Source organism: Hyla sarda, chromosome 6 (assembly GCF_029499605.1).
Source record: "Hyla sarda isolate aHylSar1 chromosome 6, aHylSar1.hap1, whole genome shotgun sequence".
NCBI lineage: Eukaryota > Metazoa > Chordata > Amphibia > Anura > Hylidae > Hyla > Hyla sarda.
The window spans coordinates 145,982,937-145,997,578 of record NC_079194.1 but is presented as its reverse complement, the minus strand read 5'-3'; the positions used below and the strand labels follow the sequence as shown (position 1 = coordinate 145,997,578).

Below are 14,642 nucleotides of genomic sequence, written 5' to 3'. Positions count from 1 at the left end.
TTTACTTTTTGAATTTCTTGTGTTGTCCACAGTGCTCTCTACTGACGCCTCTGTCTGTGTCAGGAACTGCCCAGAGCAGAATAGGTTTGCTATGGGGATTTTCTCCTGCTCTTGACAGTTCCTGATACGGGCATCAGGTGTCAGCAGAGAGCACTGTGATCAACACAAAAAATAAAGATTTTCCTCTGTAGAAAACAGCTGCTAAAAAGTAGTGAAAGGATTAAGATCTTTTAATAGAAGTAGTTTACAAAACTGTTTAACTTTCTGGCACTAGTTCATCTAAAAAAAAAGTTAAAATAAAAAAAGTTTTCCACCGAAGTAAGGCTGGGTTCACACTACGTTTTTGCCATACTGTTTTCAATCCGTTTTTCTAAAGAAAACCGTATGGCAAAAAAACGGATGGAACAGTATGTAAAAAAGTAAACCGTATGCGTTTTTAAACAGTATACTGTTTTTTAAAAGTGCATACAGTTCCGTCAGTTTTTATAGAAAAAAAAACCCATACGTTTTTGAAAATTTTGTCCATTTTTAATGGGAGGGGTCTTGGGTGGGGACTTTAGGATTCAAATGCGCATGTGCAAAGTAAAAACGTACACGTTTTTCCCGTATGGAACCGTATACATGTGCGTTTCCCATTGACGTCCATGTTAAAAAAAAACGTATGCGGTTGCAGTACGGTTTTTAAACCAGAGACAAAATTGTGGTCAACCACGGTTTTGACTCCGGTTTAAAAACCGTACTGCAACCGCATACGTTTTTTTTTTTAACATGGACGTCAATGGGAAACGCACATGTATACGGTGCCATATAATTTTTATGTGTCTCGGATCTATATATCTGGAGATATAAGCATTTATCTGCTGGTGAGTTACTTTTTCATTGTGCAGGCTGGAGGGGGCGTGTCAGTCTGTCTCCCTCACAGGAGCAAGCCTGGGCAGTCAGCCAATCAGTGCTCTCTACTCTGTAACCCTTTCCTCTCTGGTTTTATGCTGTACATGTTACACAAAGGAAGATGCTTGGAGTTTGCCTGCAGTAATCAAAAGACATTATGGTGAATTCATCACAGGATAAAATTTATAAATATAAGAATAGATCTTTATAAAAATAGTGCAAGGAATTTTTAGATAAAAGTACAGCATTTTTATGAATACACGTTCTGTTTTATCTTCTCCTAGTAAAGCTGAATGCTAATCAGCATAGCTGTCACTATGTGTGTCATTCATCTTTCACTGACTCCTTAATGTCAGATCAACTTTGTCATTCAGGAGTCTGAGAAAGCTTTGACTATTTCAGCATGCTGGGAGTTGTAGTTTAGTAACAACTGAAGCTGTAATGTTTGTAAATAACTCTGTTAGAGCAGTGTTGCCTCCAGCTGTTTTAAAACTACAGCTCCCAGCATGTCCACACATCCTTCATCTGTAGTTTTGCATACACAATAAAAATCTCCTATACTGGATACCGGTATACTTTACGGCCGGCATCCAGTATGCTGTAAAATCTAGACTAGTCTGTCTGGCTACCCCTAGTGGTGGCTATTTTGAGCTTGAATTTCAGGTGAAAAATTTTTTTTTTCTTTTTTTAACAGGTGTATATTGTGAAATGTCATATTATAATGAGTCCTGCAATATATGGAAAGTTTTAAACAATGACAGTGCCTCTTTAAGGAATTCCTCCTTAACCCCTTAAGGACTCAGGGTTTTTCCGTTTTTGCACTTTCGTTTTTTCCTCCTTACCTTTTAAAAATCATAACCCTTTCAATTTTCCACCTAAAAATCCATATTATGGCTTATTTTTTGCGGCGCCAATTCTACTTTGCAGTGACATTAGTCATTTTACCCAAAAATGCACGGCGAAACGGGAAAAAAATCATTGTGCGACAAAATCGGAAAAAAAACGCCATTTTGTAACTTTTGGGGGCTTCCGTTTCTACGCAGTGCATATTTCGGTAAAAATTACACCTTATTATTCTGTAGGTCCAAACGGTTAAAATGATACCCTAGTTATATAGGTTTGATTTTGTCGCACTTCTGGAAAAAATCATAACTACATGCAGGAAAATGTATACGTTTAAAAATGTCATCTTCTGACCCCTATAACTTTTTTATTTTTCCACGTACGGGGCGGTATGAGGGCTCATTTTTTGTGCCGTGATCTCAAGTTTTTATTGGTATGATTTTTGTTTTGATCTGACTTTTTGATCACTTTTTATTCATTTTTTAATGTTATAAAAAGTGACCAAAATACGCTTTTTTGGACTTTGGAATTTTTTTGCGCGTACGCCATTGACCGTATGGCTTAATTAATGATATATTTTTATAGTTCGGACATTTACGCACGCGGTGATACCACATATGTTTATTTATTTATTTTTTTACACTGTTTTATTTTTTTTATGGGAAAAGGGGGGTGATTCAAACTTATTAGGGAAGGGGTTAAATGACCTTTATTAACACTTTTTTTTTAGCAGTGTTATAGGTCCCATAGGGACCTATAACACTGCACACACTGATCTCTCATCCTGATCACAGGCGTGTATTAACACGCCTGTGATCAGCATTATCGGCGCTTGACTGCTCCTGCCTGGATCTCAGGCACGGAGCAGTCATTCGTCGATCGGACACCGAGGAGGCAGGTAAGAGCCCTCCCGGTGTCCGATCAGCTGTTCGGGACGCCGCGATTTCACCGCGGCGGTCCCGAACAGCCCGACTGAGCAGCCGGGATACTTTCAGTTTCACTTTAGAAGCGGCGGTCAGCTTTGACCGCCGCTTCTAAAGGGTTAATACCGCACATCGCCGCGATCGGCGATGTGTGGTATTAGCCGCGGGTCCCGGCCGTTGATTAGCGCCGGGACCCACGCGATATGATGCGGGATCGCGGCGCGATCCCGCTTCATATCGCGGGAGCCGGCACAGGACGTAAATATACGTCCTGCGTCGTTAAGGGGTTAAATGAAAGCTTAATACACTTCTATGGGAATTCTGCCTTGTGAATAGGGCCTTACAAAATATTCCACGCTAGTGATACCCAAACAGGGTGCCTCCAGCTGTTGCTAAACTCCCAGCATGCCAGGACAGTCAGTGGTTGTCCCGCAATGTCGGGAGGAGGAGATTTGCAACAGCTGGAGGCTCCGTTTTGGAAACACTGCCAAACGAGACTTTTTTCCATTTTTATTTGGGGGGGGGGGGGGCGAGGGGGGAAAAGTGTAAGGGGGTGTATATGTAGTGTTTTACTCTTTATTTTCTGTAGTGTCGTGTTTATAGGGTACATTAGCACTGGCGGGGGGGGTTACAGTGAGTTTCCCGCTAGGAGTTTGCACTGCGGCGGAAAATTTGTCGCAGCTCAAACTTGAAGCTGGAAACTCACTGTAAACCGACCCGTGTGAATGTTCCCTGTACATTCACATGGGGCAAACCTCCAGCTGTTGCAAAAGTACAACTCCCAGCATGCACTGACAGACCGTGCATGCTGGGAGTTGTACTTTTGCAACAGTTGGAGGCACACTGGTTTGAAAACCTTGAGTTAGGTTCTGTTACCTAACTATTTTCCAACCAGTGAGCCTCCAGCTATTGCAAAACTACAACTTGCAGCATGTACTGATCGCCGAAGGGTGCGCATTGTGTGAGTGAGTCACAAGCGCGCAGGCCGGGAAGGTGATAAATGCAATGGGGCACCGGATTCTTCCCTGCAGAGAGACGTCGAAAAACAGCTCAGCTTAAATAAGGTACTGCACCCTCTCCCCTCTGTCCCCCCTGTCCACCCCCTTTGTCCCCTCGTGTAACCCCCTTTCACCCTTGTCCACTTTCCTGTCATCCATGTTCACCACCCCTCTGACCACCCCCCCCAGTCTACCCCCTATCAATGTCCACCCCCCACTATTCACCCCTCTTTCCTTTTGCCACCAGTCCAACCCTCCGTTACCTTGTCACTCCTGTCCACCCTTCTTTCACTCATGTACACTCTTCTACACCCCACCATCACCCACGTACACCCGTCACCTATATACAGTCCTCTACCCCCCAAAATCCATTACCCATGTACACACTTCTATACCTGCCACCCCCTACGCCCCCCCGTCACCCACGTACACTCTTCTACACCCATCTCTTACCCATGAACACTCCTCTACATGCCTCTGTTACCCATGTACATTCCTCTATACACCTGTCACCCATGTACACCATTCTACACCTCTCTGTTACCCCTTTACACCTATACACCCCTGTATTCCTCCACACTTGTAAAAGAGGAATCTGGAGGTTGATGCTGGAAAAGTGCACAGCCTAAGAGGTTTGTTTCGCAGGTTTAACGGTGAAGAATTGTGGCTGTAATCTACATAGTCAACAGAAATTGATATTGCATTGTGGCTGTTTCCCTTTTTTTTTTCCCCGGTAGGGTTTCCCCGTGCCCAAAAAAATTGGGAAACACTGTCATAGAGCCTCACCGCACAGAGCCCTGCTTGCCCACATACATTTTGCACACAAACATTAGAAGCAGGGACAAGACAGCATTTTTTAACCAATAAATGCTTCAAATAAACATGTTTTTCCCATGTTTTGCAAGTAGTTGCAAATGACAGGTACATGTTAACCCCTTAACGACAATGGACTTAAATATACGTCACCGTGCCGTTGTATTTAATGTACATTTACGCTCCATGTTGACGGCGAGCACTGGAACGGTGCTCGCATCATGCACGGCAGGTCCCAGGTGCTGTCAGCAGCCAGGGACCCGCTGGTAAGGGCGGACATCCCTTTTGGGGATATAAATTGTAAAAAAAAAATAAAAAAAGCTTTTTTTTTTTTAAAGTTGTACAATAATAGAAAAGTATGTAATCATGGGTATCATTTTAATAGTATTGACCCACAGAATAAAGAAATAATTTCTCATGTAAATTGTACAGCGTAAAAACTAAACCTTCCAAAATTTGTTAAACTGCGGTTTTCTTTTCAATTTTGCCACACAAATGGTATTTTTTCCGGTTGCGCTGTACATTTTATGGTAAACTGAGTGATGTGATTACAAAGGACAACTGGTCCCGCAAAAAACACAAGCCCTCAATCACCTGTGGATGAAAATAGAAAAGTTATGATTTTTAGAAGGAAATAACGAAAATGCAAAAATAAAATTGGCCTGGTCTTTAAGGGGTTAAAGAGTTTCACATAGACAACACACGCCCATATAAAGTGTTAACATAACCTGAAAGCCACACAAAGACCCCACTTCTCTGAAGGTGTAAATCATACACTGATACAGTATGGGGTACAGCTAAGTAGGACTACAACTTCAAGGGTTTCTCAAAAGAATTCAGGTATAACAGCTTGCATGCTGGGAGTTTTATTTCTACATCCCCTGCAGGGTCACAGATGGCAGACCCCTAATGTATAAAAAAAAAAAAAGAAGAACAGTCACAATATTTAGCTGATTCTATATGACTGACATGCGACCCATACATTCACCTCTTTCCTGCAGCTTAGATCAGAGCGGCAGTGTTACACATATGGATGTAAAGGGGTTATAAAAGTACAGCATCATTATAAGAGGGGTGACTGATCAGTAAATCATATGGAGGGACATTTTTCAATGTTTGCTTATGTATTTTTTTTTTTTTTAGTAATTTTTTCCTTACTTTTTTTTGCTTATGTGTGACTTATTTATCAACTGGTTTCAGCCGGTTGATAATTTTCTTTCACGTAAGCAATTTTTCCTTTTTTACTTTGGTAGTAGCTTTTTCTGCTCCATGTTTGAGCTGGAGTAAATTTAGTCAATTTTTCACCCTGTTGCAACTTTTTTTTTGCGCAGTTGCGACTGTCGCAGTTAATACCAGACTACCCGTCGTCCATTTTAAAATTATTACTACGTAGTTAATTTTTGGAAGACTTGCTTTTCTAGCTTTCCAGTCAAAATGTCGCACGAAAAATCACGTAGTCGCAGTTGCGACAATTATAGTAAAGAAAACCTGATTAAACCCGTTGATAAATGTCCATAATGGATGTCAGCCCCACAGCCTGAAAAGGCTGATAACAGGGAGCAATAGTCCAATAACCTGCAGCCTGACTCTCCAGTGTCAGAAATAGCTGATAACACAGATCGCATTAATGCCTGCAGCACATAACGAGAACATAGGCAGCTGCTGCAGCACCTCTTTAGCTGCACATTGTCACTATATTTAAACAACCAGAGCAGTGTTTCCCAACCAGGGTGCCTCCAGCTGTTCAAAACTACAACTCCCAGCATGCCCGGACAGCCGTTGGCTGTCCGGGCATGCTGGAAGTTGTAGTTTTTAACAGCTGGAGGAACCATGGTTGGGAAACACTGAACAACAGTATAAACAATAAAGGGCCCACAGTGACCAGGACTAGACAGCAGTGGTGAGAGGTCAGCCTGAGACTATGGGGGAGATTTATCAAAACCTGTCCAGAGGAAAAGTTGCCCATAGCAACCAATCAGATCGCTTCTTTCATTTTACTGAGGCCTTGTTAAAAATGAAAGTAGAAATCTGATTGGTTGCTATGTGCAACTTACCCTCTGCACAGGTTTTGATAAATCTCCCCCAATGATCAGGTACCAGAAGTGTTTGGGCCAGGTCACGTCTATGGGGGTGCACCTGTCTTGTGACAGCTGTAACCTGGGCACCCAAATTGTCACCACTCACGTGCCGGCCTGAGAGAAGCCCAAAACATCCTGCAGAGACAAGTGTAACCCCACATGTGCCCATCAGAATAAACTCCTATCCAGCGAGTGCTCCATAGAGGCAGCAGAGCTCCAGAGGGCACATAGCACCAGCGCAGCCCATCTCTGGACCCAGTGCACCCCATGAGCCTTCGGTCACCAGTTGCAGTCCCCACATGTCCTGCTCCCCTCCCCCACACTGCACCCCATTCGCCTCATACAGCACAGCCCAGTCACCCACATCAATCCCCACAGCTGAGACGCTCACACGGGGTTAAGAGAAAGGGTATTGCCCGGTCCCCACTGTCGTGTCTACTCTTTGAGGCCCCACGTGTGATCCGGAGCCCCGGGCTCCGATGAGGCTGCAGAAATGAGGCCGGGCCTAGCGCCTCCGCCCCCAGCTAGTTAGGTCGAGCAGTGTCGGACACCCTGGCGGCTCACATGTTGCTTTGTGGCCGCCGGCACACGTTCTTGTACCTGCGCGCCCGGGGAGGCCATGCTGGACACTTTCAATGAGTGAGACCGCTCATGCCGCTTCCCCCGCCGCCGCCATCTTCTCTCAGCGCGCCTACCCAGCTCCACACCAGTGCGCAGATGCGACCACGCCCCCTCCCCATCCGCAACCTCGGGAAGGGCGGAGTCTAGCACGTGACCCAGGGTGGGGTGGAGTCCACTACGTGAATACTAAGCGGGAAGGGGAGTAGAAAGCAAATGAGAGGAAAGAGATATTGAGAAACTGACAGGAATGAGAAGGGAGAGAGAGACAGTATGAGGGGAAGAAAAGAGAGTGAGACTGCATGAGGGGAAGAAAAGAGAGTGATACAGCACGAGAGGAAGAAAAGAGTGAGAGCATGAGAGGAGGAAAAGAGAGTGAGACCGCATGAGAGGAGGAAAAGAGAGTGAGACAGCATGAGGGGAAGAAAAGAGAGAGACAGCATGAGAGGAAGAAAAGAGAGTGAGACTGCATGAGGGGAAGAAAAGAGAGTGAGACAGCATGAGATGAAAAGAGAGTGAGACTGCATGAGGGGAAGAAAAGAGTGAGACAGCATGAGGGGAAGAAACGAGAGAATGAGACAGCATGAGAGGAAGAAAAGAGAGTGAGACAGCATGAGGGGAAGAAAAGAGAGAGACAGCATGAGGGGAAGAAAAGAGAGAGACTGCATGAGGGGAAGAAAAGAGAGAGACTGCATGAGGGGAAGAAAAGAGAGTGAGACTGCATGAGGGGAAGAAAAGAGTGACAGCATGAGAGGAGGAAAAGAGAGTGAGACTGCATGAGGGGAAGAAAAGAGTGAGACAGTATGAGGGGAAGAAAAGAGAGTGAGACAGCACGAGAGGAAGAAAAGAGAGTGAGACAGTATGAGGGGAAGAAAAGAGAGTGAGACAGCATGAGGGGAAGAAAAGAGAGCGAGACAGCACGAGAGGAAGAAAAGAGAGTGAGACAGCATGAGGGGAAGAAAAGAGAGTGAGACAGCACGAGAGGAAGAAAAGAGAGTGAGACAGCATGAGTGGAAGAAAAAAGTGGAGAGAATAAGGAAGAAAAGAAAGTGAGACTGCATGAGGAAGAAAAGAGACGAGGAAAGAGAGAGTGAGACAGCATGAGGGGAAGAAAAGAGAGAATGAGACCGCATGAGAGGAAGAGAGAAGGAGACAGCAACAGAGGAAGAAAAGAGAGAGTGAGGCAGCTTGATAGGAAGAAAAGAGAGTGAAACAGCATGAGGAAAACAAAAGAGAAAGATAGCATGAGAGGAAGAAAAAAGTGTAGAGCATGAGAGGAAGAAAGGATAGTGTCACGATCACACCCTATCGGTCCAGCCAAGACACTAGAGAGAGTGTGATGGTGCAAGGGTTAAGGCCACCAGATCTCTGGGTATCCACTACTAGTCCCAGCAAGTCACCAATTTAACCCTTAGATAAACGTGTTTCCACCAGAGCTGCCTTCAGAAAGGTGAGCTCATATATTTAGAGATCAAAGACCAGAGTTGATTAATTAAACATTTAATCTGATAAAAGGTATCACAGTGCTATATATATAAAAATACAGGATCAAATGACATACAGGTATAACAATATATAAAAGAGTTTAGCAAGACAAGTTCAGAAAAACAAAAGATGAAGTTCTTACAGCATGATGATATAGCAGTCCTTCAGTGAGTGCCAGCTGTTCTTAGGATGATCTTGTCAGCTTGTTGCACAGCATTGAACACCCTGAGTCTAGCATTGTTAAAATATTATATATCTGCTTTCTTGGGAGGGAGACTCAATTCCCCCCTCCCCTCTGATCCCACCAGTGGGTCTTCTCTCTTCCTGGCCCCTTATCTGTTTGATTATAGGATGGGACCAGAGTGCATGACTTCTAAAAAGCCTTTGACTTCAAAGGAGATGTAAACAAACAGCCAGACCCCCAATAAAATGCAATACACAAACCCACAGTCTGAATGACCTCTTACCCATGGCTTGGATAATATATCACACAGTTATAATTATAATACACATATAGGATTTTAATAACCAGGCCTTGGGCCTGACAGAGAGTGAGACAGCATGAGGGGAAGAAAAGAGAGCGACTGCATGAGGGGAAGAAAAGAGAGAGTGAGACAGCATGAGGGGAAGAAAAGAGAGTGAGACAGCATGGGAGGAAGAAAAAAGTGGGAGAATAAGAGGAAGAAAAGAAAGAGACTGCATGAGGAAGAAAAGAGGAGGAAAGAGAGTGAGACAGCATGAGAGGAAGAAGAGAGAGAGACAGCATGAAAGGAAGAAGAGAGAGAGACAGCATGAGAGGAAGAAAAGAGAGAGTGAGACAGCATGAGCGCAAGAAAAGAGAGACAGCATGAGAGGAAGAAAAGAGAGAGTGAGACAGTATGAAAGGAAGAAAAGAAAGTGAGTGTTAAACAGCATAAAGAGAGTGAGACAGCATGAGTGGAAGAAAAGACAGTGAGACTGCATGAGGAAGAAAAGAGTAGGAAAGAGAGTGAGACAACATGAGGGGAAGAAAAGAGAGAATGAGACAGCATGAGAGGAAGAGAGAGGGAGACAGCATCAGAGGAAGAAAAGAGAGTGAGGCAGCATGAGAGGAAGAAAAGAGTGAGACAGCATGAGGGAAACAAAAGAGAGAGAGAGCATGAGGGGAAGAAAAAAGTGGAGAGCATGAGAGGAAGAAAAGAGTGAGACAGCATGAGGGGAAGAAAAGAGAGTGAGACAGCATGAGTGGAAGAAAAAAGAGTGAGACACCATGAGCGGAAGAAAAGAGAGAGTGAGACAGCATGAGAGGAAGAAACGAGAGAGTGAGACAGCATGAGAGGAAGAAAAGAGTGAGAGGAAGAAACGAGAAAGTGAGACAGCATGAGGGGAAGAAAAGAGTGAGACAGCATGAGAGCAAGAAAAGAGAGTGAGACAGCATGAGAGGAAGAAAATAGAGTGAGACTGCATGAGGGGAAGAAAAGAGAGAGTGAGACAGCATGAGAGGATGAAAAGAGTAAGACAGTATGAGGGGAAGAAAAGAGCGAGACAGCATGAGAGGAAGAAAATAGAGTGAGACAGCATGAGAGGAAGAAAAAAGTGGAGATCATGAGAGGAAGAAAAGAGTGAGACTGCATGAGGAGGAAAATAGAGAGTGAGACAGCATGAAGGGAAGAAAAGAGAGTGAGACAGCATGAGAGGAAGAAAAGAGAGAGTGACACAGCATGAGAGGAAGAAAAGAGTGAGACAGCATGAGCGGAAGAAAAGAGAGAGACAGCATGAGAGGAAGAAAAGAGAGAGTGAGACAGCATGAGAGGAAGAAATGAGAGTGCAGGGCTGCCATCAGAAATTTTGGGGCCCCTTACACAGCTCAAGGCGTAGCCCCCCCCCCCCCCCATGGCACACCCCGCCCCCTATGGTACATGCCAACTCCGCCCCCTAGGACCAACCCCAAATTTTTTGCAGAAAGTGAGTCAGACCCTCATCAGTGATTTCAGTGAAGGAATTATTTTGACCAAAGAATATGAAGCCTGCCACCACGACAAGGTAGAGTCTTTTGAGCAGAACCCTACACTAACATTAACTACACTACCTTTCCTAACATGCCTTAGCATTCTTCCCCTAGCACACTTAACCAAAAAACACCTTAAAGGGGTACTCCTGTAGAAAACTTTTTCTTTTAAATCAACTGGTGCCAGAAAGTTAAACAGATTTGTAATATCCTTCCAGTACTTTTTAGGGGCTGTATACTACAGAGGTAATGCTTTACTTTTTAGATTTCTCTGATGTCATGACCACAGTGCTCTCTGCTGTCCATTTTAGGAACTTTCCTGAGGAGAAAGTCCCCATAGCAAACATATGTTGCTCTGGCCAGTTCTTAAAATGGACAGCAGAGAGCACTGTGGTCATGACATCAGAGAAATCTTAAAAGTAAAGCATTTCCTATGTAGTATATAGCCCCAAAAAATACTGAAAGGATTAAAGGAGTACTCTGGTGCAGAGTATTCCTGCTCCGTCCTGCCCGGGCTGCAAAAAAAATGAAAATGAACCATCACTCACCTTCCTGGGTTCCGGTGGAGCACCACTACAGCTGATCGGTCCTCCGGTCCATTCTCTTTATACTTCCGGGTGTAACGAAGCGTCACATGGCGCTCAGCATATCGCCGGCCGCCGCGATGTTCTGCCTCGGCCGGGGATAGGCTGAGCGCCATGTGACGCTTCGTTACACCCGGAAGTATGAAGAGGATGGACCGGAGGACCGATCAGCTGTAGTGGCGCTCAGCGGGAACCCAGGAAGGTGAGAGATGGTTCATTTTCATTTTTTTTGCAGCCCGGGCAGGACGGAGCAGGAATACTCTGCACCAGAGTACTCCTTTAAGATTTTTTAACAGAAGTAATTTACAAATCTGTTTAACTTTCTGGCACCAGTTGATTTAAAAAAAAAAGTTTTCCATGGGAGTACCCCTTTAAGGGTAGGATCACGTGTAATGGATCTGCCGGTGACCCAACCTATAGTGTGCCTCCAGCTGTGACCAAAAGCTCTGCCTCCCCAGGCCTGCTCGCAGCTGCAATTTTATCAGTACCATTATTATTTTGATGGGACTTTTTGATCACTTTTTATAAATTTTTTATGGTATATAAAGGAGCCAAAAATATGCAATTCTGGACATTTACGCATGCAACGATAACTAATGTATATGTTTATTTATATAATTTTATTAGAAAAAGGGGATAGGGTGATTCAAACTTTTATTAGGGAAGGGACTTATCACAATTATGAACTTTTTTTTTTTTACAAATTTGTTTCACTTTTTTAGTTCCCATAGGAGACTATTACATGTGATTTTATGATTGCATACACTGAAGAATGCTGTGCCATAGAAGCCTTCCATGGCACAGCATTGATTAGTGTTATTAGCATTAGCATAATTTCCCGCATTTAGATGTCGTGATCAACTTTGATCACGGCGTCTTAACCCCTTAAGGACTCAGGGTTTTTCCGTTTTTGCACTTTCGTTTTTTCCTCCTTACCTTTTAAAAATCATAACCCTTTCAATTTTCCACCTAAAAATCCATATTATGGCTTATTTTTTGCGTCACCAATTCTACTTTGCAGTGATAATAGTCATTTTACCCAAAAATTCACAGCGAAACAGAAAAAAAAATCATTGTGCGACAAAATCAAAGAAAAAACGCCATTTTGTAACTTTTGGGGGCTTCCGTTTCTACGCAGTGCATATTTCGGTAAAAATGACACCTTATCATTATTCTGTAGGTCCATGCGGTTAAAATTATGCCCTACTTATATTGGTTTGATTTTGTCGTACTTCTGGAAAAAATCATAACTACATGCAGGAAAATTTATACGTTTAAAAATGTCATCTTCTGACCCCTATAACTTTTTGATTTTTGCACTTACAGGGCGGTATGAGGACTCATTTTTTGCGCCGTGGTCTGAAGTTTTTATCGGTACGATTTTTGTTTTGATCAGACTTTTTGATCACTTTTTATTCATTTTTTAATGGTATAAAAAGTGACCAAAATACGCTTTTTTGGACTTTGGAATTTTTTTGCGCATACGCCATTGACCGTGCGGTTTAATTAATAATATATTTTTATAGTTTGGACATTTACACACGCAGCGATACCACATATGTTTATTTTTATTTACACTGTTTTATTTTTTTTATGGGAAAAGGGGGGTGATTCAAACTTTTATTAGGGAAGGGGTTAAATGACCTTTATTAACACTTTTTTTTTACTTTTTTTTTGCAGTGTTATAGGTCCCATAGGGACCTATAACACTGCACACACTGATCTCTTACACAGATCACTGGCGTGTATTAACACGCCTGTGATCAGTGTTATAGGCGCTTGACTGCTCCTGCCTGGATCTCAGGCACGGAGCAGTAATTCGTCGATCGGACACCGAGGAGGCAGGTAAGGGCCCTCCCGGTGTCCTGTAAGCTGTTCGGGACGCCGCGATTTCACCGCGGCGGTCCCGAACAGTCCGACTGACCAACCGGGATACTTTCACTTTCACTTTAGAAGCGCAGCTTTGACCGCCGCTTCTAAAGGGTTAATACCGCACATTGCCGCGATCGGCGATGTGTGGTATTAGCCGCGGGTCCCGGCCGTTGATGAGCGCCGGGACCGACGCCATGTGATGCGGGGTCACAGCGCACACAGAACATGGGTATATGCTGCTGTCTCTAGGAGGCTTGACACTATGGCAACAGAAAAGTCGGCTCCTCCCAGCAGGGTATACTCGCCTCCAGGCCACTGAGCTAATCAGTTTTGGCTTAGTGTCTTAAGGAGGTAGACACTGGTCTGGGTTCTCCCCAGACCAGGTCTCATATTTTTTGTTTTCCTAGGTTTAGGGACTTGTTAGATTTTTTTATTCCTTTTTCTTTTCCGTTTTCAGGTGGGGACTCAGGAACACAGTGTTCACTGTTTCCCCATTTGCGATTGAGGAGGTATCATGCATCATGCACAGGCATCATGGACGTACTGTCAACCCCCTCTCGCCAACGGTCAGTGCCTGGGGTTGTACCTCATGGGTCCGGGTCCCCCTACTTCCCTGCTCGCCTCGCTGTTGCAGCCCGGCATGATGCAGGTGACAAATGATGACTGAAGAATTCATTAGGTAAGTTCTTCAGACTAAGGTGAGTATTTTTTCCCCCTTTTTTTCTTTAGGTGCGGATTTTCAAAATCTGGAGGCCCCAAGTTTTTGCCCACTCTTATGTATTGGGACTGATGGGGCTGGCCTGGAGGGATTTTCCCTCCTTTTTCCCTGCAGGGGGATCTTTTCTTCTTTTCTGGGGCTGAGCAGTGGCTATATGAGCAGGGACACAGTGTTATAGTGTTGGGGCGCAGTGTCATAACACGGCTGCCTTCTGCAGCCGCGGCGCGACTCTTACTTTCACTGCGGGTGCTCCTCCGGCCCGGCCGAACACAACGCCCGTCTTACTTTCGCTTTCAGCAGTGGCGTCTTCACCCGCTCCGTTCCCCCGCTCCGTTCCTCCGCAAGTCGCATATGCGGTCGCATGTGCGCACGGGGCTGGGAGCAGGCACCATTAGGGAATCAGCTGAACTTACTTCGGCAGCCGGGTGCGCATTAGCTCCAGCCACCCAGGGCCGTGGAAGCTTCAACAAGGGCATGATATGGCCTCCAATCAGCGCTGTGCGTGCGCATAGGGGGTTTGCAGGGCCAATTAACAGCACCCTTGTACCTAGCACGGCCCCCTCTTGCCATTGGTCCAGCGTTTTCTTCTCTCTCTTGGAGTTCTCCTCACAGCAGCTGCCTTGGGGACACAAACTTGGATGAGATTGTTCTTTTTTACTATGTCCGATCCCAGAACTGTTCCTCCCTCTAAACAGATAACGGGACCCTTGGTTACCTATTACACCTGTAAAAGCTGTAACTCAAAAATGTCCAGTTCTGCTGAACTTACTTGTTCTGCCTGCACCACTGCTCCCCCAGACCCCCCTGCTAATTCTACCCCGGATGCTCTTCC

At 44.7% G+C, this 14,642-nt stretch overlaps 1 protein-coding gene across 1 annotated transcript in view; it reads right to left on the bottom strand.

Moving 5' to 3' along the window:
• Window positions 1-7,293, bottom strand: part of USP10 (ubiquitin specific peptidase 10) — a 75,597-nt gene extending 68,304 nt beyond the window's left edge. The window contains exon 1 of the mRNA XM_056525484.1: window positions 7,147-7,293. Coding sequence (XP_056381459.1) covers window positions 7,147-7,167 — 21 coding nt within the window. The 5' untranslated portion in view covers window positions 7,168-7,293. The remainder of the gene's footprint in view (window positions 1-7,146) is intronic.
• Between the last annotated feature and the right edge of the window lie 7,349 nt (window positions 7,294-14,642).